The 26659-nt window shown below is 44.8% G+C and overlaps 1 protein-coding gene across 1 annotated transcript in view; it reads left to right on the top strand.

Annotated features, from left to right (window-relative positions):
• The first annotated feature begins 1276 nt into the window (after window positions 1-1276).
• LOC148478257 (zona pellucida sperm-binding protein 4-like) overlaps window positions 1277-26659 on the top strand; it is a 36333-nt gene continuing 10950 nt past the window's right edge. Inside the window, exons 1-3 of the mRNA XM_088455715.1 lie at window positions 1277-1617; window positions 6518-6639; window positions 26447-26540. Coding sequence (XP_088311841.1) covers window positions 1446-1617; window positions 6518-6639; window positions 26447-26540 — 388 coding nt within the window. The 5' untranslated portion in view covers window positions 1277-1445. The remainder of the gene's footprint in view (window positions 1618-6517; window positions 6640-26446; window positions 26541-26659) is intronic.

Here is a 26659-nt window from a genome sequence, read left to right as displayed (position 1 = left end):
GCACTGTTTGGGGTCCTGAGGACCGAGTTTGAGAACGGGAAGAGATAGATCCCCTTCCATAGATGTGCGATGACGTCATCTGCCAGTGTCCAACGTCATTCCCTACCATCCAAGTGGGCATAGAGATGGAATATATTCATGTGGCGAGCGAAGCGAGCCCGCAAGGGGCTAACTTTCTTATTTTTGGGAAAAGTGTGGGCAGAATTCTCCACTTCCGCCCTCACGTCACTTCCAGGTACGGCTACTGGGGGTTTTATGCTCTTCCATTTGAGAACCTGCGGTCTAGTGCACAGGTTCTCAAACTAGGTCCTCAGGACCCCAAATAGTGCATGTTTTCCAGGTCTACCATCAAATTACAAGTGAAATAATTAGCTCCACCTGTGGATCTTTTAAAATGTGTCAGTGAGTAATGCCTACCCTCCAACATGTCCCATTCCATCCGGTACAAAATGCTCTGCTCCTGGGCTTCCCACCTAATTAATGATTGCAGATACCTGTGTTGAGCTTGTTAATAGATGAGGCAGGTGTATCACCACAGGTGGCTGCAATCATCAATTAAGAGAGAAATCCAGGAGCAGAGCTTTTTGTACCAGATGGAAGGTCATGTTGGAGAGTCTGGTAATGACTACACATGTGCAACTGCTGGGTGAGCTGTAAAATGTGACCTGTTTGGGGTCCTGAGGACCGAGTTTGAGAACCACTGGTCTAGTGCACAGGTTCTCAAACTCGGTCATCAGGACCCCAAACAGTGCACGTTTTCCAGGTCTCCTCATAGAATCAAAAGTGATATAATTATCACCACCTGTAGACTTTTCAAATGCGTCAATGAGTAATGAATACATCTGTGCACCTTCTGGGTGATCTGGAAAACGTGAACTGTGTGGGGTCCTGAGGACCGAGTTTGAGAACCACTGGTCTAGTGTATGCTCAGAATTAGAAGTGTGAAACAACCGCTTTTGTTTTCCATACATTTACCATCTCCTCCCAGTTTAACCATTTGCATTTGTCCTTCTTTGAACAGTTAAATGCTGCTATTCCAGTGCTTACTAATGTTCAAATTCTCTTTTCTCCCTCCAGTTAGCACACAGATTCTCAAACTCGGTCCTCAGGACCCAAAACAGTGCATGTTTTCCATTTCTCCTCACAGAATCACAAGTGAAATAATGAGCTCCACCTGTGGACCTTTTAAAATGTGTCATTGAGTAATGATTACACTTGTGCACCTGCTGGGTGACCTGCAAAACGTGACCTGTGTGGGGTCTTGAGGACCGAGTTTGATACCCACTGAGCTAGCACAATGTTTTAACAACAGCAGCTGAATCTGGTTGCTATACTGCCAGTGAGCGTGGCTGTGGGTGGGTTAATTGGGTCCAGCACAGGTGGCTGCATCTGAGCTCACACTATATAGGAGGCCAGACTAGCAGGGCCTCGGTTACACAGGCATAATGATGAGGTTTCCATGGTGGGGTGTATTGCTCAGTGCATGCCATATACTGGGTGGCTTATGTAATGTCAGTGGGCTATGGGATGAGCAGCCAGCTCCAATCTGTGGAATGGAGAACATGCAGGTTGTTTTCCCCAAACATGTGAAGAATAATTTCAAGATGAAAGTTTTAAGTAAGTTAACTTTATTTTCCCCATAGGCTGTATGTCTGTCAGTCATTTTCCCCATAGGCTGTATGTCTGTCAGTTATATTCCCCATAGGCTGTATGTCTGTCAGTTATTTTCCCCATAGGCTGTATGTCTGTCAGTTATTTTCAAATTAGAATTTTGGCAAATGTGAACTGAATGTGTTTTTACTGTAACGTGTATTGACCCTATGGGGCCTATTCATCAACAGCTAAAAAAGTTTAAGGACATTTTCCTTAAATAACGTTATTTTGGTATTCATGAACAGACTTGGCACAGGAGATATCACAGATATCTCCTTGCTAAGTTCCCCTGCGTTAATTTCCACACTCCCCATACATTAGTACATTAGTATGGGGATGTGGAAATTGTGGTATTCATCAAATTCCGAAAATTATGACTTTTCGGAATTTGATGCAGCTACTATTCGCCACTGTGAGGTGGCGAATAGCAGAATCGACTTAACTGTATCCACGTGTGCAGGTCCCCCGACGAGTCTGCTCCGTCCTCAGGCTCCGGAGGCTGATCTGTCATGTGTGCTCCCCAGCAGAGCACAAGAAAGTTTAGAAAAAGGAAAAAAAAATATATTTTTTTTCTAGTCTGTCATGTGGTCTGCTGGGAAACCACATGACAGACCAGCAGGACAGAGCCATAGGCTGCTGCGCGGTCAGGTAAGTCGGGGGGGGGGGGGGTACGCAAACTTAACGCATCTGTAAGCAGTGCTGTGCATGCGCGATAACGACAGCTACAGCCGGCCGAACGGTCATGCGGTATGACCATTTGTACATGGCCCTGCTGCTCGGCGCTGCTATCTTGTAGATATCAGCGTCGATAATGACAGGGGCGCATAGTGCCACTGTCATTAACCGCCCAGACCCCCGATCATACAACGGGGAGAAGCGGTATTGGCGCACATAACGTGTGCTGATAACGTTTCTAGGCTTCGTACATCTCCCCCATTGTCTGCATTATCTGTAATAGTGCTGCAGCCATATAGAACTGACATTTAGGTGGGTATTTAGCAAAGACTGAAGAGAGAAAATTGTGAGATAAAGCTTCTAACTTACATTTTATAAGCTGTCTGAAAAATGAGTTAGGAGCTGATTGGTTAATACTTTTACTCACAATTTTATATCTCTTCCAGCTTTAGTACATAGACCCCTTAAGCCGGATGTTGTCAGTCTGTGTATGTTCTGTTGAGCCCATCCCATACATGGGAACAGTCTATGGAAAAGATTAATAGGGGTATTCAATATGGAGCGAAAACTCAGTTTCTGCGTTGTTTTCGCTCGGATGACATAATTTTCGCCGCTTTTACTTTTACACCATATTCAATTTGAAAACTTTTCGCCGGGGCGAACAGTATATTGCATTCGACCCTGCGAAAAAGTATCACCAAGGAATGGGTGGCGAAAAAAAGTGCAGAATTGGAGTTTTGGGGTGCAGCATTTCAGAAACCACCCTGTATCCTTCAGACAGTCCCCCAAAGGTAAACTGTCAAAAAATGTTTAAAAAATTTCTCAGAGGACCCCAAAAAAGCACTTTCATTTTGGGGGCGAAAAAAAATTGGGGGGTACAAAGTTAAAAACTATCGAACTACAATCTAGGGGGGTCCCCAAGTATGCCCCAGGTGTTTTTTTTTTCATTGCAGGTGGGTTTTTCACGGTTTTTAAAACTTAACTTTAGCAACTTTTAAATATGCTCACCCCCATTTTCAAGTACCACAAATTTGCTGGGACTAATTATTTTTTGCAAAAAAACCTTCTAAATACTATTCTTCCCAAAATAGCAGCTATCAAGCCTGTTTAAAGACTTTCAAAAACCTTCAGCAGGGCAAATTGGGGGTATCAGAGTGATCCCCCATGTCAGACCATCTTTTTGGGAGTGGTAGGGTGATTTCCCCAAAAATCAGCAAAGTTTTCGCTGATTTCACTTTCGCCGGGTGCCGTTTTCGACTATTTCATATTGAATACGGGTATAATCGGGGGCGCACGTGATACTTTTTCGCCGGCAAAAGCTCTGAAGTGCGGCAAACTTCGACACGCATAGACGGCGAAGTTTGCGTTTCATATTGAATACCCCTCTTTATCTCTCTAAGGGCCGTATACAATTTGGAGCGAAAAGTCTGCTTCGGCGATATTTTTTTGCTTAATTTATCCCCGTATTAAATTTCAGCGTCTTGTCGGTGTCGTGATAACGCAAAGCAGTGTAATAGGTGAAACTTTTTTCGCCTATGCATACCTGACAGAAAAAAATGCAGAATTGGGGTTTTGGGGTGCAAAATTGTGGCAACCTCCCCTAAACCCTTTTTACACCCCCCTTGACTCTAATTGCATCACAAAATGCAAAAAAACAAAGGACACCCCAAAAAAGTACTTTGAAAAAAATGGGCAAAAAAAAAAATATGGGTACAAATTTCAAAAACTAGCAAAATAGGTTTTGGGGGTGTCTGATAGTATGGGGGAGGTGTATTTTTTGATTGCAGGTGCTTGCTGAAGGTGTGTTTTTGGAGCTGTATAATGCTTGACTTGCAAACAAAATGTTTGCACCCATTTTCATGTACCCCCCCCCCCAAAAAAAAAACACTGCAAAATGTTTTTCTTCACCACTTGCTCAAAGACGCTAAATAGCACCTATTGAGACAATTTAAAAACCCCAAATACCTTTTGCAGGGCTAAATGGGGGTACCTGTAGTGAACCCCCAAGTCAGAGCATCTTTAGGGGGGTGTCAGGCTGATTTTCCCAAAAATGACTTTTCACCAATTTCCATTTCGCCGGGTACAGTTTTCGCACATTTGCAATTGAATCCGGGGATACGCAGGGACGTGCGCAATAACTTTTCACCGTCAAAACCTCCAATGACGGCAAAAGGTCCGGCCTCTGAACTTTTGCTTCAAATTGAATACGGCCCAAAAAAGTCTGATAAATCTCCCCCATGTTGTGACTTGAATTCCAAAGGAAAACTGCTCAGCTGACAGCTACAGACCGAAGTACCTCAATGCACCCAATACAACTACGCTACTGACCAGCGGCTTAGCTTCTACCTAGGTTATTGCATATTTCTGGTATCTAAAACTGAGGCAGCGAAAGCGGCAGCGGGACTTGGGAGACCTGACTGCGTGGAGCGGTGCCAGCATGAAGAAGGGTAAGTTTCTTCACAGGGGTGTGGGCAGGGAGGGGGAGCTAGTACTGGGGGCGTTGTGTAATGGGCGTGGCGTAATGGGCACAACTGCCTGAGAGCTGGGGGGATGATGCCCTTCATGCTTATGGGGGGCAGTGTGGGGCTGCTGAGAGAACTCTGGGGGTGGCACATGAGGGGCAGCTGTATGGGGGGGGCTGTAATGGCAAGGGAGGGGACTGGAGTGACACATGGCGGAGCTGAAGTGTATTATGTGAATATTGCCTTTTCAATGTGTTTTGTGGTTATGGATTTCAATATGTATTTTATGTGGATCTGGCTTGTTTCTGTGTATTTTATGTGAACGTGACTTTCAATGCTTTCTATGTTGCTCTGGCTTTTTCTTTCACTGCAACAGTGAAAAAATTATATTGGGAAGATGATGTAAATTGTGTATTCTCAATGTGCTCTCTGCCTCTGACTGGTTGGCTACCCCTGTGCTAGTATATCTGCAATAAGTTGTCTTATAGGCTTTGATGGAGCCAGCCAGTGCTGCCCACATTATACTCTCTGCCAGTGCATCTATAAGTGGCACTGAAGGAGTTCAGATAATATGGGGGATTCTCTTTGGAGACTTCCAGCAGAATGAAATGCCAGTGCTGGGAGAGGAGTTGGCAGAATGATAACTTCATACGTGATTATGTCAAGGAGCGTGGCTGTGCCCTGGCGCTGTTCTACAGTAAAATACACAGAGCCAGAGGATGGATGTAAGGCACTAAATATCCCAAATATAGTCCCTTCCCATCCCCCATCTTGCGGAAATGGAGAGGAGAACGCCCGAATTTAAAAAAGGGGAGACCACTTTAATATTGCATGATCACCAGGTCCCATACACAACAGAAATGATGGAGTCTAGCTAGAAAGAAGGGAATTCCCTTTTTTTAAATGAGGGTGCCCCTGTGGATGCCAACTTCTACTGCTCTATAGCCAGTGCCACCTTCTTCCGTTCCATCCTGCAATTTCCACATTGTCTTCCTCTTTTAAATAGTGTTCCCCTTACTGCAGTGCTCTGCTTATTTATGCTAACAGGCGGCTAAACCTATAAAACAAATGCTCCAACATGGGAAGATCTCGAACAATGAGAAATATAGTATTTGTTCTGCCTTAAGGAAAAAGTTTGACAATGGATTTGCATTTGTGATAGAGTGCATGTAATTATGTAATAGCCAGATCTTATGGTCTGACAGCGTAAGTATCTCACTAGTTCTAGAGAAGATCCTTGCTGTGCATAATACTTCTCTCCCTATGCTTAGCTATCACTTTATTAAATGTCTGATAACACTTTCATAAGCCTAGTGGCTCTTTAACACTTTCTGGTGCTATGGATGATGGGACACTAATTCCAGTCATTAAAATCGAACTACCCCTGAGCTGTAGTTTTCCAATAACACTCTAGTGGACCAGAAAGTTTCTGGTACTTGTAATGGTAACTTCTGCCTGGCAGAGTACATTTTAATACTGGAAGTAAACTGCACCATAGACCTCCATGTAAATGGCTGGAAACTGGCTACTAGGCCACAGTCTAATTCTAGACTTTCATTTAGGGGTCTCCTGCAGACAGAAGAAACCATTGTGTATGTTGGACCAGATTACATTTCTTTCAAAAGGAAAATTATACAGGTGGCCTTCAGAGGGCAAGTGATTAACTTTGAGGATTGTTACTACCTTGTGGCTGTTTTGTTGAGTACTTGTCTTTCCTCCCTATCTAGATAAAGAAGGCAAAATGGATGTTCTACGTACTGATCCTTCCTGCAACATTTGGGTGTCCCATAAGGCAGATGGCTCAATAGTAATTGCTACCGCCTATGATGGCTGCTATGTCACCCGGAAGGTGAGACTCTGCTTCTTTTATTACCTAGCACAATTGTTCTCCCCTATGGAATACTGGTATGTTTTTGGAAACCAGTAAAATACACTGGGAGAGTGCTGTTGTGCGGCTTGTTAACTGTTGGGCCCAGTGTTTGTCACATTCCAGAAAAGTTAACGTTCACTCCTAAGGGAAGTCACATCTATAATGGTCTTCTGTCCTCTGTCTACTCTTTCGGATCCCTATTTATCTTTGTAACAATATTTTATTGACTCATAATACAGTACTGAAACACTGAGTCTTATAAGAGTACACCCATCAAACAATCATGAGGTCTCTAACAAAAAATAGCTAACTAGAACCATAATTATGAAGAGGCAGTATATAGCATTGAGGAAAAACCTCAATTGAGAGACTAGATTAATGGGGGAAGCCTCTCCAAAGGAATATACTATAAGTTAGCGTATGCATAAAAAATAACTGGGGATCATCTGAAATAGTTTGTACTATGTGGAATGTGTATTTGGGTCTGGAGGGAGGTGGGTAGTACAGCTTTGTAAGATTCCCAAACCATTAAGCTGAAACACAATTATGTACCTATCAATCCCGCCTGGGCTATATTGGGGTCATTCCCTCAAGGTTGGTGGATAGCTTCTCCCTGCATCTCCTAGATATCTTGCAGCACTTGACACCACGTGTTTACAACTCTTCAAACCTAAATTGTTCCACGTCTTTCAAATGGACTAGGTGGCAACACTGCTTCACAAGAGCCCTTGTTGTTACTCTTCTACACTAGTAACCATTTCAGGTCACACTATACCAGTTAGTAAATAGCCGCTTCCTGGCATACAGTGACGCACCTTCCATGCCAGCCCTGAGAAGAGATATTTGAGATGGGACAGTGACCTCTGTTTGGTTGTGAGCTGATAATGCAACTGGTTGTTCTTCAAGCTTTATCATAACTAATTTATTCAGAAGGTGTAGCTAGGTTACCTCTAGCAGCATGGGGAGTATTGTGGCTGAGAGATCCTGGTACAGTGCTGGACAGGGATGTGTAGGCAGGGGAGGCAGAGCCTCCCCTGTCATACTCCCTGTCAGCCTGTAGAGTTTTGCCTATAAAAATGATTGGAATAATACAAAAGATATTTAACTTATTTATAAGTTATCTCTTTTGTATTCTAATAATTTTTATAGGCAAAACTTGCCAAAATTGTAGCACTCCTTGGAAATACAGCTCAGACACTGCCTGCAGCTGTGGGCTGGGCCATGGAACAGTCAATAAAATGGCGAAAGAGCTAATTGAGGCATGCCTCACTGTGGGGGCATGCCTTGAGCTCTGATGGACACCTCTGACTATCAGATGATGAGTCCAGAAAGTACCCAGGCATCAGAGTTCAGCACTGAAGAGGGATGGAAATGTGAATATGCACACAGATGAAATAGTGATTTTCAAGCCCTCAGTCAGTATCCTGTTGTCCACAGCAGAACCTCCTTTGTGTAACAGGATTGGGGTTTTCTCTGCAGGCACCAGTAGCTGGCACCTTTCACTATGCAGGGACTGGCACCCTCTGTGTAAAGGTACAGGTACACCCTACTGTACATGTGTACCTAGCATGACATCTCTCTGATACTAGCCAGTGCTTCCCCAGCCATTAACCTCCCTGGTGCTGGAACAGGGTGGCACTGTCCTGTACCAGCCTCACTCCATGAACATGTGACAAAGCGGCGGGGCTACCCGGGGTGCTTTAAAGACTCTACATGCAAGGTGCATTCCAGGAGCATCCAAAGGACACTTGTAGCTCTGATTCCTGTACATACACCAACACTTTTGGCCTAGTCTTTAAGGCCTAGGGTAAGTTCAATCAATTTTGGGCATACCCCTTTTTTATGATAGTACAGATTCTAGGGGTTTCTATACTTTTAATGGACTAAACACTGTTTCTAGCGACTACTCATGTGTTCTGTCCTCCCCTGATATGCTGTGCCAGCAGGATGATGTCACTGCCGGGCTTGTGCACAAGCATGAACTCAATAATAATTATGCACCACAAGTGTTTCGCAGTGCCTTAAACAGCGACATACAATACAAAGCAGGACACTGACATGGATAATAAACATGGCTATATTAGCGACATTTATGCCCACATAAGCAGCCAAGTGTTAGTTGCCCTAGTGGGGAGTAAGGTATAAATGAGAATACAGTACAGAGGGGCACAAGAGGGTAGAGGGCCCTGTTCGAAAGAGCTTACATTCTAAAACATTAGTACTGCATGGATGTGCAGTACTTGGCTCCTGTGAGAACTGTATTACTGCTGCCACAGCCATTGCTGTTAATCCTGTGTATACTATCTGTTGCCAAATAAACCATTCAGCCTGGTTAAGGACATCTGTGTGGACTAACCTCCATTTCACATTCCACTGACTCCTATTGTGACCAAACCGGTTCTACCAACAAGTTATGGGCCCAGTACACAGTGTGGGAGTATAAAAAAAAATTCTTGTATTTTTGGATCAAGACAGAAAATGTGCAATGCAGTAGCCAGCAAGAGCTTTGACAAACTGAGAGGCTCAGAAAATTATGCCACCTGAAAATTCACTATGAAGATACAGCTGAAGCAAGAAAAGTTGTGGAAGATCACAAATGATTCAAGTGACAATCCAAATACTGATTAAGTGTACAGAGCAGTGGGGACAATTGACCTAGCTGTAGAACAGCACATGTATCACATAATTTACGAGAAAGTGTTGGCACGTGATGTGGATAGCCCTGCAGGCAGTGCATGAGAATGGACTGATGAGGAGGGTAAACCTGACATGTACACTGTACGCCACCAAACTGAGTGTATGTAGCGACATGAACGAGTACATTGGCAAGATGTTCATGACCTCTGTAGAAGTCGAGGTGGATACAATGGTGATGCTACAAAATCTGACACCTGAATTTGATTTTAGTAGTGGCTTTGGAATCCTGTGACTAAGGCTGGGTACACACGTAAAGATTTTCTGTCCAACCATCCAACTAGTTGATTGGTTGGAATGAAGACGTGGTAACGTATGTGAGTAAATGATCAGCAATTTGCTCCTAAATGCCAGAAAACAGATGAAAAATGTTTGATCTATACAATTCTGTTCAAACATCAGTTTTTGTTAATTTTCCGGTGTTTGGGAGCAAATTGCTGATTGTCACTTGCTTTCATACCTTACCAGATTTTCATTCCAACCAATCAGCTAGTTGGATGGTTGGTCAGAAAAACTTTACGTGTACCCAGCCTTAGTCCTCAACAAAGATCATGAGGACTTGGATGCTGCAGTTTCAACAACAGGAGTTCTGCTTTACTCACAAAGGCCTCAAAGCCCAAAAGGCCCAAGAACAAGTGGTTCATATGTCACAAACTGAAACGTATAGCCTCTGAATGTAGACTGTTTCAGAATTCTGGTAGCACACAAAAGCATGGTAAGAGAAACAAGTCTGCTTTAAATGTCCGTCACAGAAAGTATTGCTGGTACATGGACTTGGGAGTCAAAAGACACTTTAGTTGCAATCAAGAAAAGTTTTTATCATTTAGCATGTGTGACCTTATATCAGCCAGAGGAATTGGACAGTCATTACAGCTGCAAAAGTCAGGAAATTCACGGAGCCTGAGTATTAAAGGTGAAACCATAGTTTTTTTGTTTTTTTACTTCATGGCAGCCGCACATTGGGTATAGGACCTGTTCTCCCTTAGAACAGACAGGATTTTTTTGGGGGGGGACATCCCTTTCACTGTATATACTTCAGCCCCTTCCTCCTATCCCTTGTTTTTTTTTCTGTCTCCTAGCGGTATAAAGACAGAGTAGGAAAGTTTGTTTTATCCTATAGAGTGGGACTTGCTTTTCTATTGCCCAGTGCACCCTAAGCACTGCAGTCTGAGGTGGGGTGGCTCCCCAGAGGGACAGCATGGAGGGTTGTTTGCATTGTTGCTGGTATCCTGAGACCAGAGCAACTGCGACGCCCGATGAAGTTTCCAGGGGTCTGGCGGCTCAAACCATCCCCCCATGAATGGCAGGACAAAAATGGCACCACGGTGTATCTGGCAGTTGTGTGCAGGCGATGTTTTGTGAAGATTGTGTTTAGCAGAGTACTCCACCTATGTCTCAGCAGCCTAACCAGTTTCAAGAATTAATGAGTCCTTTGTATCTAAAGAAGAGCTTCTAGATCTGAAGTTAATCTTGACTATGAACAGTATGTTGTCTCTTCTGAATATGGTCCTCTAGAGGAATGTGAGTATATGTCCAGTGAAGAGTCTGGAGAGATTTGTGAGGATGTGAGTGCATTTAGTTGAAAAATGTATATAAACAATGAATTTTTATAATGAGGCTCCAGAACAAAGATGAGCAAGATTTTCTTTGTGGACACAGCGAAGAAGGGTAGAAATTTCCCTGTTCACAAAGTGATGAAAGAAATTGTATCAAGAGTGGCAATATTTGGATAATGGACAATGTAATTTTAATCACATTGAAAGTATATATCCTCTTAGAGATGATGATTTGCTTAGTTGGTGCACATTACCAAAAGTGGATGCTGCAATTGCAGAATTAATGACAAACTACCATTCAGTTAGAGCATGGGGCAGCATTTAAAGACTCCATGGATAAAAAAAAATGCAGAACTTTCTCCTGCCATATATCTGAAGACTGGTATAGCTGTAGCTTCTGTTTCTAGGTCACTAAGAATCTGGAGTGCGCCTATGCATTCAAATATTGAAGAGGATATCAAAACAATACCTTCTGAGAAACTAGGATATTCAATAGCTTTCTTCATACTGTGACCAGAGGCGTCACTAGGGTGGGTGACACCCGGTGCTAGAACTCATGGTGACAACCCCCCCCCCCCTCCACCAAAAAAAAAAAAACCCCTATATATCAGAAAAAAAACCGCACACAAGCCTGGTTCAAATTTTCATTGGGTGCTGAAGTCACATAAGGATTCAATAGACATAGATATCATACAAAACATTTAAGATGCAGCCCAGCACACCACCATAAGTTGCAATAAATATATATTTAACTGTCCATAATAAAGTACATTAGCATATTTAGCAGCAAATGTATACAGAACGTATTTGTAAATAGGCATGTTACTTATCGAGTATAACAAAGCAGCCATATCAGTCAAAGCAGCCATTTGCTGGGGGAGGGGCGATAGCCTGCCCAAAAGTGACTATTATCTGGCTACCAGTCACCATCATATCATGCCGACAAATATCGACCAAGACGGTTGACATGGCTGCTTTGTTATACTCAATAAGTAACATGCCTATTAACAATACGTTCTGTATACACTTGCTGCTAAATATGCTAATTCACCTTATTATGGACATTTAAATACAGTATATATTTTTTGCAACTTATGGCGGTGTGCTGGTCTGTATCTTACATTTTTTGTATGATAGATATAGATATATATTTACACATATACACAGCGCAGAGGAGGGTGCAGCATTCCATGCTCTTACAGATAACACAACTCTGGCATTTAATTTGCATTGTTTCAGTGCTTGTTTAATCAGACACTGTCATCAGGCTAATTAACACAAAACAACTCTTACCTTAAATAGAAAACTACAATTCACCACGTGTATGCCGAAGGCTGGACCGGGACCACTCACCCGGCGCAGCCGCGCACAGTCTGTAACATCATCGCGTCCTTATACTTTACCACCAGTAGCACACCTTTTGCAGGGCCCCAGTAGTGCCCCTCATTCAGTGCACCCAGTAATGCACCTTATGAGTGCCCCCTTATGTTGTGCACCCAGTAGTGCCCCTTATACAGTACCCCCAGTAGTGTCTTATACAGTGCCCCTTATAGCGCCTCTTATGCAGTGCCTCAGCAATGCCCCTTAAGTTGTGCCCCCAGTAGCGCCCCTTATACAGTGCCCCCAGTAGTACGCCTTATACACTCAGTGCCCCCAGTAGCGCCTCTTATGCAGTGCCCCCAGTAGTGCCCTTATACAGTGCCCCCAGTATTGTCTCTCTTATGCAGTGCCCCCAGCAATTTCCCTTACGCTGTGCCCCCAGTAGCGCCTCTTATGCAGTGGCCCCAGTAATCCCCCTTATGCTGTGCCCCCTCCCCTGTGCAGTCAGTCAGTACTTGCCTCTCTCTTCACAACCTGTTGGCCTGTCCAGGTGGGGTGCGCACTTGGCTTGAGTCCCTCTTGGCAGTGCGCTCACAGGCCCGTAGTCCCTCCTCCTCCTTCTCCATCAGGCTGGGCGCTGGGTGGCTCCCCCAGAACTACAAGCGGAGCCGGCGTGCGCGATGACGTCATCGCGGCCGGCGTCCAGAACCACACACAGGCACAGAGATTCTCTGTGCCTATGTGTGGTTCTGGACGCCGGCCGCAGTGACAGAATGTGCAGCTGACACCCGGCAGTGGCGGGGGGCAGAGCAGAGGACCAGCGGCAGGACGGACCAGCTTCTCCGGCTCCTTTACAGTGTCTCTGGCTCCAGCAGTTCATGGTCAGCGGTGGTGCCGTGGGTGTGCGGCCCGCAGGTGTGACATACTGCTCTTCTTGGTGTCACCCCCTTGAAGGGTGACACCCGATGCGGGCCGCACCCCCCTAGTGACGCCACTGACTGTGACACATGCAGTGAGAGCTATGGCTACAGAGGGACTAGCAAGGAGAACTCCATGGTTACGATCCTGGATGGCTGATGAAATTGGCTACGTTACCCTATGAAGCTTCCTTTTTTTTTTTTTTTTGGGAGTAAATTAGACTCCCTGATACAAGGGTGACGGAAAGTAAATCTTAAGCTGGCCATACACGCTACAATTATCTGGGCGATCCGCCTGATATCCGTGGATCGCCCCGGTATTTGTAGTGTGTGCTGGCACCCGAGGGTTAAACATTGTTCGGTCGGGCATTCCGGATTATCCAGCATGCCCATCTGATGCACTATTGATGGGGTAAACTGTAGGCCGCATCGGGCAGTGTATGCGCTGCCGCAGCCGACAGACATTTCCTGTGTTCCTTCCCATGGAAGGAACCGGGAAATGTCTCCTTCCCCAGGGGCGGAGCGCAGATGTCGGCTAATACACTGTGTAATCTCTGTGTATGCCGCGGACATCTGCAGCTGGCAGGCTGCCAGATAAAATGTCGGTCTGACAGGTATTTTATCTGGCAGTGTATGCCCAGCATAAATGACTACCTCAGGATAAACTGAATAGATTTCAGTTTCCATCAAAACGGCAATACAGAGAGGCGAAGACCTACAGGCCTGGTCACCAATATAATAGGTTTTCTTCAGGAATGACCAGACAATGCTTTTGGCAAAATATCAGGAGATTCAATCCTAAACAGCAATGACTACAGGCCCCCTGTACATTGACAAACTCTAGTAATCAATGGTTTCATTATAATCAGGAAAGATGGGTACTGGATGTGGGATCCAACTGATGTCCTCCTCACCTTCACATAAAAGGCCCTCTCTAACTCTACTGCTACCTACATCTCCAACCTAATCTCCTTACATACTCCCTCCCGCTCACTTCAGTCTGCCAATGACTTACCTCACCTCCACCCTGGTTACTTCATCTCATGCACGTATCCAAGATTTTGTCCGTGCAGCCCCCCTTCACTGGAATGAGCACCCTCGCTCGATTAGGCTCTCCCCGACCTTGCAGAGCTTCAAACATGCCCTGAAAACCCACCTGTTCATCAAAGCATACCCTTGCACCACATAACCGTCACCAAGTCTCTGTCCCTCCTGCCTCAGCCATCTCTACCTCACCTACTTCCTGCACTCATGTCCCCCTCTACACACTCTTGCCTCATGTCATCTGTCAGTCTCCCCTCTCCCCTAGATTGTAAGCTCCTGGGAGCAGGGTCCTCCTCCCCACTGTCTCTCAGCCTTCTTCTCTAGCAGTTCTGACAGCCTTCACCTTCCCAGCTGTATTGTGTATGGAGAATTGTGTTGCTAATTATTACTTGTGTTCTGTTTATATTTTGGTTACTATATTGTAATGTTCTATGTACCCTTTACTATATATACGGCGCTGCTGACCTCTTGTGGAGCCCTATAAATAAAATGTAGTAATAAAAAAAAAAATATCAAATAGAGTTCAAGAGGGAACCCCATATAGACAAATTTGTATTATCAAGAATGCCAGTTACAAGAGTGGAGAAGATGGCTATGGCAGGCAGTTTGGATTAATCTGCCTTCAAGCAGTAAAACCATTACCTACTGTGGAAAGGATAGCCAGTTTCTACTCTCCCCTCTTTCTGGTAATGGGCCATCCTGGATCTACTGTAAGAAATACATTCAAACAAAATTTCAGCTGGATACTTGCATCTATTCTAGCAGACATTATGGAAGGGGACTTCCTAGCATTGATAGATATTAAAGATGCTTACTTTCAATGTGTTGGTAAACATAAATTTATTAGAAATATCTGAGGTTTTGAGTAGCATGAATACCTTTCCAGTTCACATGTCTTCCCTTCGGTTTGTCGACTTCACCACCCTTGTTCACCAAGATACTAGTGACCATAATGGTGCATCTAAGGGCTCAGGGAATAATGATCTGGCTGTACTTGGACGACATATTGATTTCCGGAAAGATGGAAGTTGGTGTGAAACAATGTGGACAAAGTTCTACAATTCCTGTCAGGAGAATACAAATTCTGGGGGTTATAATAGATGTAGGGTCAGCCTCGCGGAAGACTGATGTATGAAGGTGCATAAACTGGTGAAGGTCATACAGAATCACAGCTGGATTCAACTCTGTACAGGATTAAGACTGCATGACATAATTTTGTCAATCATAGATGTAGTCCCTTGGACAAGATGGCACATGAGGCCTACAGTGGGGTATACTAAAGTTCATTCAGAAGAAAGTAGCTCTATCACATACGACTGAAAAAAAAATAATAATAATCCCCAGATTGGTGGAGTGTAAATCTGAAGAACAGCTCAACATCACTGGTACAACCACAATATCTACTCCTAACGACAGATGCAAGTCAATAGGGATGGGGAGCATGTGTCACAACTGATAAGACAGGGTTGGTGGACTCCACAGGAAAAATTGAAGAGATGCGAGCGGCATGGAGGGCGATGCGGGTTGGGTATGAAATGCCGCTAGTCAGAATCCCGACACCCAAAGGATAGCACAGTGAGTAATTTCCTAACCCCTAACCTGCGCACCCCTAGTGCCTAAGCCTAACCTCCCCCTTACCTTACCCTAATCCTAACACTTCCTACCCGGTACCTAACCATAACACCCCCCCCCCTCCCCCAATACTTACCTTTGGGATACTGGTGCCGGGATTCTGACCTGTCTGATTTAGGCGCCAGTATTCAGACAGCTGTCTGTATCCTGGTGATGCAGTACATCCAAGGTTGAGAGGAACTCAGTATTTAAGAATAGTTTTGGACAATATGATGGTGGTAACATACATTGGGCCTCATTTACTAACGAGTTTTAGCACCAAAACGAGTGATTAAATATCACTGTATATGATAAATGGTGCTCCAGTAAATCAACTCCAACTGTCAACTGTTTAGAAAAATGACAGTTGGGAGCTGATTGGCTGGAGCACCATTTATCATACACAGTGTCATTTATCAATCATTTTTGTGATAAAACATCTAAATGGGGGCCATAATCGCCAGGGTTTCATCAGAAGTCAGGTTCTCATGAAGGAGGTTGCAAAAATCATGACTTGGGCAGAGAAGCACTTGCTTGCCTTTCAACACTCCATGTGGCTGGCAATGAAAACGTGGTAGCAGACTTCTTGAGCAGAAAACAAATTCTCCCGGGAGAACGGGAATTGAACACCGAGCATTAATAAAGAGAAACTGCGGATGTCTGACCAGAACTAATGGCAACAAATGTAAATGCGAAACTACATCGATTCTTCTCAAACTATGTACCCGGGACAAAAGGGGATGGATGTCTTTGTACAGAAATGGAACTTTCACCTGGCATATGTTCCTCCTTTCCCACTGATAGACAATGTTTTAAAGATCAAACTGGAATAAGTAGAGCTAATAGCGATCTTACCCTATTGGCCCAGAAGAGCCTGTTTTTCAATAGCTTTGAAAATGGCAGTGGTGGAACTATGGTTGCTACCAGCCAGATATTAACACAGGGTCAGTTACTACATTAGAAACTGATGGTTCTAAATTTGGCGGTCTAGAGATTGAAAAAGAGAATTAAAGCAAAAGGGGCTTTCAAAACCATTAATGCAGATTCTATTACAAGCAAAATAATTCCTCACAGATCTACTACAGGTTTTGGGAAAACATTTGATCTTTCATGGGTAACTTAGCTGAAGCCATGAAGGCGCCCATATCTGATACTGAATTCTTACATGAGGGATATATTAAAGGTTTGGCAGTTTAAACAATCAAAGTACAAATCGGGTTAAGGTACCTCATTATACAAAAGTTAGTAGAATTTTTTTGGAAAAGATTCTGTCAAACAATTAAGAGTTAAATCCTTCATAGCCCCATGGGATTTGAACTTGGTCATGAGAGCCTTGAAGAAGTTTCTCTTGTGCATCTAACATTGAAAGTTGTAGTTACCACACCCCTGTGTATATTATCTTTTGGTATGTCGCAATGGAGGAACACAGAAGAAAACATCTGATTTATGTTTATCGATAATTCAGTTTCTTAGAGACCCCCATGGCAGCCCATAGATAATGTCCCTAGAGTTTTTCCAGAAACTGATTTATAAGGAGACACTCAAAGACAAGGGGCTGGATTATATACAGTGAGGGGGTGGTCCCTGAAAAAACTTCCTGCTTATTATACCCAATGTGTGGCTACCAAGGAGTCTCTCAAAGAAACTGAATTATTAAGTATAATCCAATGTTTTCAGGCAACCAGGTTGTTGTTAGTACCAGATTTGGGGACCAACCGTATAGTCATAAGTTTCCTAGAAAGAAAAGGATTCAAGTTTTTAAAGTGCAAGTGTTGTGCAGAACACAAATGGGGCTGATGGCAACAAAGTGCCAGCAACTATATACATCCTAGACATGGGAGTCTTATGGGTTGGTGGCTTCAGATTCAAGCCAGTCTATGAAGCTGTGTCATATGAATCTAGGGGGTCTATTTACTAAGCAGTGTTTAGGAGAAGTGAAGAGTGATAAGGTGCCAGCCAATCCGCTCCCAACTGTCATTTTTCAAACTCAGCCTGTGAGATGGCAGTTGGGAGCGGATTGGCTGGCACCTTATCACTTTTCACTTCTAACACTGCTTAGTAAATAGACCCCTTGGTCACCTAGGGCATGATAATTGTTGCGAATGTAAGCTTAAAAGTGTAGCTGTCATCTAGAAGAAATGAGATCTAGAGCCCCAGCTAACAATTGCATACACAGAATGTCTGAGTAGGCCAACTGTGCAGAGAGCACAGACTTGGAAAAGTGTTTTTAGGAATCTGTTTTTTTCTTAGATATACTTTGGTAAACAATGTGCTCACAGTAAGTGTGAAAAGCAAAACACCATTGATAACCCTGTGTACAGGGGCGTCAAGAGGGTGGAGTGGGTACTGATTGCCTGGGCTTGCTGGTGGGGCCTGGTTTGTCACTCCTCCCTTAGTACTGCTAGCGGCAGCAGCGCCCAGCTGTGTGCTGAGCTACAGTGAGTACAGGGAGGTTGCCGTTGCTTGCAGAAGTCTTCCCTGCCCGCACCTGATAGCAGAGGGAAGAACGATTCGACTGATCGCGTCCCGCTTCCTCCTAGATCTCTCTGGCTGTGAGGCACAATCCTGCAGATACTGTGCCTGGGCCAGGTGAGGCTCTACAGCCTTCCGTGTGTATACAATCTTTACCATATAGGGCCATATTCAATTGCCGGTGAAAAGCAGAATTCGGCAAAAAGTTCTAGTCTGTGACATGATTTCGCCAGGTGATTAACACTACCCTGTAGTCCATTCCAAAGACTCTTCGCCGGTGCGAAAAGTCTGCGTCTTGTAACCAGCGGGAAAGATTCTCCTCTGGAAGGAGGCAGAAAAATGTGCAGAATTGGGGGTTTGGTGTGTAAAGTTGTGGCAACACCCCTGCAGCCTTGGGACAGTCCCCCAAAGGTAAACTGTGTCAAAAGTGGGAAAATTTAGAACACCCCAAAAAAGTACTTATGTTTTGGGGGTGAAAGTTCAAAGTTGGGGACAAACTTAAAAACTAGCAAAATAGACTCCAGGGGGTCCCCCAAGTATGCCCCAGCTGTTTTTGGTTGCAGGTGCTTGCTGAAGGTGCGTGGTTTTGGTTTCTTTTGGGTTTTTTTTGTTAGTTTTTTTTTTTAAAACCATCCTTGCACCCATTTGCCTGTACCCCAAATTTGCTGGGACAACTTTTTTCCAAAAAACAAAACTGCTAAATACTATTTTTCCCCACTTGTGCGAAGACTCTAAATGGCACCAATTGAGAGCATTTAAGCACCTGAAATACCTTCAGTGGGGGTATCCATAGTGATCCCCCATGTCAGTGCATCTTTTGGGGGGGTGTCAGGCTGATTTCCCCAAATCGTACAGGACTTTTCGCTGTTTTGGGTTTCACTGGGACACGTTCTCATGTCCTTTGCAATTGAATAGGGCAAATCGCGGGAACGAGCACGTTACTTTTTCCTGAAGCAAAACTAGTGATGACTGCGAAATCTCCAGCATGCGAAAAGTCCAGCACTTTTTGCCGGCAACTGAATACAGGCCATAGACATCCTTAACCAGGCTGGACGTCTATCAGATGCCGCTGGCAACTATTGTGACCAAACATGTTCTACCAGTAGTCCTAATGGCCATCAGTCTAAGCTGCTAAAATATATATATATATATATTAGGGGTGAGCGGGTTCGGATTTCTGAAATCCGAGCCCCCCCGATCTGAGTCGGGCTCGACTTTTCCCGCCTGACTCGGATCTGAAATCGAGGCAAAACGTCATCATCCCGCCTTCCGAGTCTCGCGGGTTTTGGATCCTATATAAGGTACCCGCGTCGGCGCCATTTTCTCACTCGGCTGTGGACAGTGAAGAGGGAGGGTGGGAGTTAGGGCTGTGTAGTGTAGTGCTGCTGTTGTCCACTACTTCAAAGTCCATAGGGGCTGGCTGTGTTGTGCTGTGCTGCTGTTGTTAATAGGGGCTGTGTCCACTACTTCAAAGTCCATAGGGGCTGGCTGGACTGTGTTGTGCAGTCAGTTCTCCATAGGGGCTGTGTCCATTCCAAAGTCCTGTGCAGTGTCCCAGTCCTAAAGGAGTGCTGTAGTGTTGTCCAGGGGGTGCTCTGTCCATCAGGGGTGCTCCCCCCAAGTGCTAAAAAAATAATATATTTTCTGTGTTTGTGAATTGTGTGCGCAGTAGCCGCACGTGCATCAACAAAGTAGTGCCAAGCGTGCGCCTGTGTCATAAGTAAAGGGCCGGCTGGCTTGACCGTTAAAGGGTGCTGTAACCCCCGAAAGTACACTCCAGTCCAAACCAAAAAATAATATATTTTCTGTGTTTGTGAATTGTGTGCGCAGTAGCCGCACGTGCATCAACAAAGTAGTGCCAAGCGTGCGCCTGTGTCATAAGTAAAGGGCCGGCTGGCTTGACCGTTAAGGGTGCTGTAACCCCCGAAAGTACACTCCAGTCCAAACCAAAAAAAAAATTATTTTCTGTGTTTAGCCGCACGTATATATCAAATCGATATAACATAAATGGAGGACCAAACTTTCTCCGATAAAAATAAAATAGAGAAAGATCAAGAACCACTTCCTCCTAGTGCTGAAGCTGCTGCCACTAGTCATGACATAGACGATAACATGCCATCAACGTCTGCCAAGGCCGATACCCAATGTCATAGTAGAGGGCACATACAATCCCAAATGGCAAAGTTCAGGAAAATGACCTTGAAAAAGACATTTAAATCAGCTGAAGAGAAACGTAAACTTGCCAATATGCCATTTACGACACGGAGTGGCAAGGAACGGCTAAGGTCGATCCCTAGTATGTTCATGACTAGTGGTTCAGCTTCACATGACGATGGAAGCCCTCCTCCCACTAAAAAAATCAAAAGAGTTAAGCTGGCAAAAGCACAGCGAAGAACTGTGCTTTCTAAGAAGATATCACAAATCCCCAAGGAGAGTCCAAGTGTGGTGGTGGTTGCGATGCCTGACCTTCCCAGCACTGGACGGGAAGAGGTGGCTCTTTCCACCATTTGCACGCCCCCTGCAAGTGCTGAAAGGAGCACCCACAGTCCACTTGCTGATATGCAAATTGAAGATGTCACTGTTGAAGTACAACAGGATGAGGATACTGGTGTAGCTGGCGCTGAGGAGGAAGTTGGCGAGGAGGATTCTGATGGTGATGTGGTTTGTTTAAATCAGGCTCCGGGGGAGACAGTTGTTGTCCGTGGGATGAAAAAGCCCATCACGGTCATGCCTGGGCAGAAGACCAAACATTCCACCTCTTTGGTCTGGCAATATTTCTATCCAAATCCGGACAACAACTGTCTTGCCATATGTACCATATGTAAAGGTGAAATAAGTAGGGGTAGGGACGTCAACCACCTAGGAACATCCTCCCTTATACGGCACCTGCAGCGCGTTCATAAAAAGTTACTGTCAAGTTCAGAAACTTTGGCTAAGACCGTAAGCAGTCCAGGGACACCTAAATCCCGTTGTCCTGTTGTATCCAAGCGCCTGCAAACCACACAGTCATCACTCCTCGTCAATTTCCTCCTTAGTCAGGATCGGAAGTAGTCCTGCAGGCCATGTCACTGGCATGACTGACTCTCCTATCCGGGATTCCTCTGGAGGATCCTGCATTGCTACGCCTACTGCTGCCACTGCTGCTGTTGCTGCTGCTGGGAGTCGTTCATCATCCCAGAGAGGAAGTAGGAACACCACTACTTTTACTAAACAATTGACCCTCCAACAGTCCTTAGTGAGGAGGATGAAGTACGACAGCAGTCATCCTGAAGCAAAACGTATAACTGAGGCCTTGACTGCTATGTTGGTGTTAGACGTGCGTCCGGTATCCGCCATTAGTGCAGTGGGATTTAGACAATTGATGGAGGTAGTGTGTCCCCGGTTCCAAATCCCGTCTAGATTCCACTTCACTAGGCAGGCGATACCGAGACTGTACAGAAACGTCAGAAAAAGTGTACTCAGTGTCCTGAAAAATGCCGTTGTACACAATGTCCACTTAACCACGGACATGTGGACAAGTGGAACAGGGCAGACTAAGTTCGAAGGGTTGGAGAACCTTGCACAATACGGAAATCATTCTCCACTGCGCTTGAGTCAGATACATACCCCCTCCTTTGCCTATGTCATAGGTGGATGTATAGGCTTGAATGGCCTTTTGCTGCTCCTCCATCCTCTGAATCATATAGAGGGTTGAGTTCCACTGCGTCACAACCTCTTGCTTCAGGTGATGGTGGGGCAGGTTCAAGAGTGTTTGCTGGCGCTCCAGTCTTCGGCACGCAGTCGCTGAATGGCGAAAGTGGCCAGAAGTTTTTCGGGCCACCCAAAGCGTCTCCTGCACGTCCCTGTCGCTTTTCAGAAAATTCTGCACCACCAAGTTTATTGTGTGAGCAAAACATGGGACGTGCTGGAATTTGCCCAGATGTAATGCCCGCACAATATTGGTGGCGTTGTCAGATATCACAAATCCCCAGGAGAGTCTAAGTGGGGTAAGCCACTGGGCAATGATTTCCCTCAGTTTCTCTAAGAGGTTGTCGGCGGTGTGCCTCTTACTGAAACCGGTGATACATAGCGTAGCCTGCCTTGGAACGAGCTGGCGTTTCTGAGATGCTGCTATTGGTGACGCTGCTGCTGTTGCTGCGTAAGGTGATACATCTACCCAGTTGGCTGTCAGTCATATAGTCCTTCGTCTGCCCTGTTCCACTTGTCCACATGTCCGTGGTTAAGTGGACATTGGGTACAACGGCATTTTTCAGGACACTGAGGACACTTTTTCTGACGTTTCTGTACAGTCTCGGTATCGCCTGCCTAGTGAAGTGGAATCTAGACTGGATTTGGAACCGGGGACACACTACCTCCATCAATTGTCTAAATCCAACTGCACTAATGGCAGATACCGGACGCACGTCTAACACCAACATAGCAGTCAAGGCCTCAGTTATACGTTTTGCTTCAGGATGACTGCTGTCGTACTTAAAGGACTGTTGGAGGGTCAGTTGTTTAGTAAAAGTAGTGGTGTTCCTACTTCCTCTCTGGGATGATGAACGACTCCCAGCAGCGGCAGCAGGAGGCGTAGCAATGCAGGTTCCTCCGGAGGAATCCCGTATAGGAGAGTCAGTCATGCCAGTGACATGGCCTGCAGGACTACTTCCGATCCTGACTAAGGAGGAAATTGACGAGGAGGGAGTTGACTGTGTGGTTTGCAGGCGCTTGGATACAACAGGACAACGGGATTTAGGTGTACCTGGACTGCTTACGGTCTTAGCCAAAGTTCCTGAACTTGACAGTAACTTTTTATAAGGGAGGATGTTCCTAGGTGGTTAACGTCCCTACCCCTACTTATTCCACCTTTACATATGGCAAGACAGTTGATGTCCGGATTTGGATAGAAATATTGCCAGACCAAAGAGGTGGAATGTTTGGTCTCCTGCCCAGGCATGACCGTGATGGGCTTTTTCATCCCACGGACAACAACTGTCTCCCCCGGAGCCTGATTTAAACAAACCACATCACCATCAGAATCCTCCTCGCCAACTTCCTCCTCAGCGCCAGCTACACCAGTATCCTCATCCTGTTGTATTTCAACAGTGACATCTTCAATTTGCATATCAGCAAGTGGACTGTGGGTGCTCCTTTCAGCAATTGCAGGGGGCGTGCAAATGGTGGAAAGAGCCACCTCTTCCCGTCCAGTGCTGGGAAGATCAGGCATCGCAACCACCACCACACTTGGACTCTCCTTGGGGATTTGTGATATCTTAGAACACACAGTTCTTCGCTGTGCTTTTGCCAGCTTAACTCTTTTGATTTTTTTTAGTGGGAGGAGGGCTTCCATCGTCATGTGAAGCTGAACCACTAGTCATGAACATATGGAAAGACCTTCGCCATTCCGAGCCACTCCGTGTCGTAAATGGCATATTGGCAAGTTTACGTTTCTCTTCAGATGATTTAAATGTTTTTTTCAAGGTCATTTTCCTGAACTTTGTCATTTGGGATTGTATGTGCCCTCTACTATGACATTGGGCATCGGCCTTGGCAGACGACGTTGATGGCATGTTATAGTCTGTCATGACTAGTGGCAGCAGCTTCAGCACTAGGAGGAAGTGGTTCTTGATCTTTCCCTATTTTAATTTTATCGGAGAAAGTTTGGTCCTCCATTTGTTAAATCGATTTGATGTATACGTGCGGCTAAGGCGCACACAAACACAGAAATTTTTTTATTTTTTTTTGCTGGAGAGTAGTGCACTTTGTGGGTTACACCACCCTTTAAGAAATGAGCCAGCCGGCTCTTTACTTATGGGACACAGGTGCACGCTTGGCGCTGGTCCTTTGTTGATGCACGTGTGGCTACTGCGCACAAAATTCACAAACACAGAAAATATTTTTTTATTTGGTTTGGAGTGTACTTTGGGGGTTACAGCACGGTCAAGCCAGCCGGCCCTTTACTTATGACACAGGCGCACGCTTGGCACTATTTTGTTGATGCACGTGCGGCTACTGCGCACACAATTCACAAACACAGAAAAAATATTTTTTTCTTTAGCACTTGGGGGGAGCACCCCTGACGGACAGAGCACCCCCTGGACAACACTACAGCACCCCTTTTAGGACTGGGACACTGCACAGGACTTTGGAGTGGACACAGCCCCTATGGACAACTGACAGCACAACACAGTCCAGCCAGCCCCTATGGACTTTGAAGTAGTGGACACAGCCCCTATGGACAACAGCAGCACTGCACAGCACAGCACTACTCTGCACTACACTACACAGCCCAGCCAGCCCTAACTCCCACCCTCCCTCTTCACTGTCCACAGCCGAGTGAGAAAATGGCGCCGACGTGGGTACCTTTTTATATAGGATCCAAGACCCGGAAGGCGGGATGATGACGTTTTGCCTTGATTACAGATCCGAGTCAGGCGGGAAAAGTCGAGCCTGACTCGGAACGGGGGGGGTTTCGGATTTCAGAAATCCGAACCCGCTCACTATATATATATATATATATATATATATATATATATATATATATATATATATATATATATATATATATATATATATATATATATATATATATATATATATATATATATATATATATATAATTTCACAATACTTAATGAATTTTGAACAGAAGGGGATACAGAAAAAAGGGAAACAAAATAAGGGTGTACACAGAGGGGAACACTGTACATCATGAATATAGAAACCTAAGAATGCATCATTATTCGATTATAACGACAAACCTCAGGGGTTGGCTGACATTAAGGTAGTGAAATTGAGCTATCTCATGTAATTCTTGTACTCTGGATATCGTCTCTTAAGACTCATCACATGGATTGTGGTGATGGAGAAAGATCAGTGACGCTCATTCAGTCTGTTTGGTCATAGCTGCCCCTGGGAATTACTCATGATAGCAGATGGATACCAGACAAGTCACTATCTGCAGCGATAATAGATGTATTAGTAGTGCTATATAAGAGTGAACCTGCTGTATATGGATGGACATTGTGCTCGGCCAAACTACCTCAATTAAAATTCCTGTCCCATGCTACTCTAGAAGGAAATGGACCAGCTTGGGTCATTATGGGGATTCCCTTGCCATAGAGCACTGTGTGGCTGGCTAGTTTTTAGTGAATGTTGTATCAAACCTTCAAAAAGAATAGACTGGTTGCTGTGGGCAACGCCTCCACCAATCCGCTTCTACCTTTCTTTCTGGAGAATGTACTTTTATAAATGCTTGCTAGCAGCTGATTGGTTGCTATGGGAAACTTCTCCACTTGTATTAAGCAGAGATTGGGACACTTGGCCCTAGACTTCTTACATTACAGCAGTAATTTAGTCCTGACACCTGTGCCGTTTATGTATGGTTTTACTTTAAATTGTTTTTAATAACCTCCTCCATTGGTAACACAATAAGCTACTGTAAGTTACCTTGTTGAAAGTATCACCTAATAGGTGCTGTATAGTGAAATACAAGAATTGCAGTTCTGTGTTTTGTCAATTTTTTAAATGGAGTTAGTTTATTACAAGAGAGGGAAATAGTGAAGTGTAAGCTAAAATGTGGTTCTCCCCTCAGAATATACCCAATGAATGTGCCTACTTTTCTGTTATTTACTGTATTACTTGTATAGCCGAAGCATATGTCATCGCACTCTTGAGGGGGTCTATACAGACTTCTCCCATATGTTCCAACACAGAATTGGTGCTACAAATCTATCAGACCACTGCCTGCCATATGCATTAGATACTAAAGCTGGGAACACACTGGGTGACATATTGATCGTTTCATTGAACCATGTCGGCAGGTGTGTACCCCTGAAGTGTCTGAACGACGTCGTTCAGACATGTCGGCCATCTGCTGTGCTGCACAGCCCATGAGAGAGCAGTCATCTGCTGGTGTGTACAGGCGACCTGCCGATCGCCCGTACACATGCTGCAGGGACCCTGCGGTGAGTGACTGCTCAACTAGGCGAGCAAATTTAAATGTCCGACCGGTTGTGACATCGGATGAGACTCAGCGGACGGACTATTGGTAATTTGTATATGCACTTGCCAATCGTCAGGTCGTCGTCTACCTAGTGTGTGCCCAGCTTAATACAGCAATTTAGTCTGTGTCTGGACAGTGAATTTTAGTTTCCACTATAATTAAAATATGTAATTTAACATTCTGTTCAGGAGACTGACTACGTGCTCATCATTGGCCTTGTAAAACGACAAGAGGGCAAGAAAGTCACAGTGAGGAAAGATGTTCGATGCTCTGTGGAATCATGTGAGTGTGGCATAAACAACTGTGACCACCAGATGTCGCTATTATTTCAGTCTGAGGTACAGTATAGTAGGCGATTGTCTCCATGCTAAGGAAAATGGTGATCTATAAAACTGGTGACA

The sequence above is a fragment of the Taudactylus pleione genome, unplaced genomic scaffold (genome assembly GCF_031769625.1).
Source record: "Taudactylus pleione unplaced genomic scaffold, aTauple2 ptg000667l, whole genome shotgun sequence".
NCBI lineage: Eukaryota > Metazoa > Chordata > Amphibia > Anura > Myobatrachidae > Taudactylus > Taudactylus pleione.
This window is presented reverse-complemented; position numbering and strand designations above follow the sequence as displayed.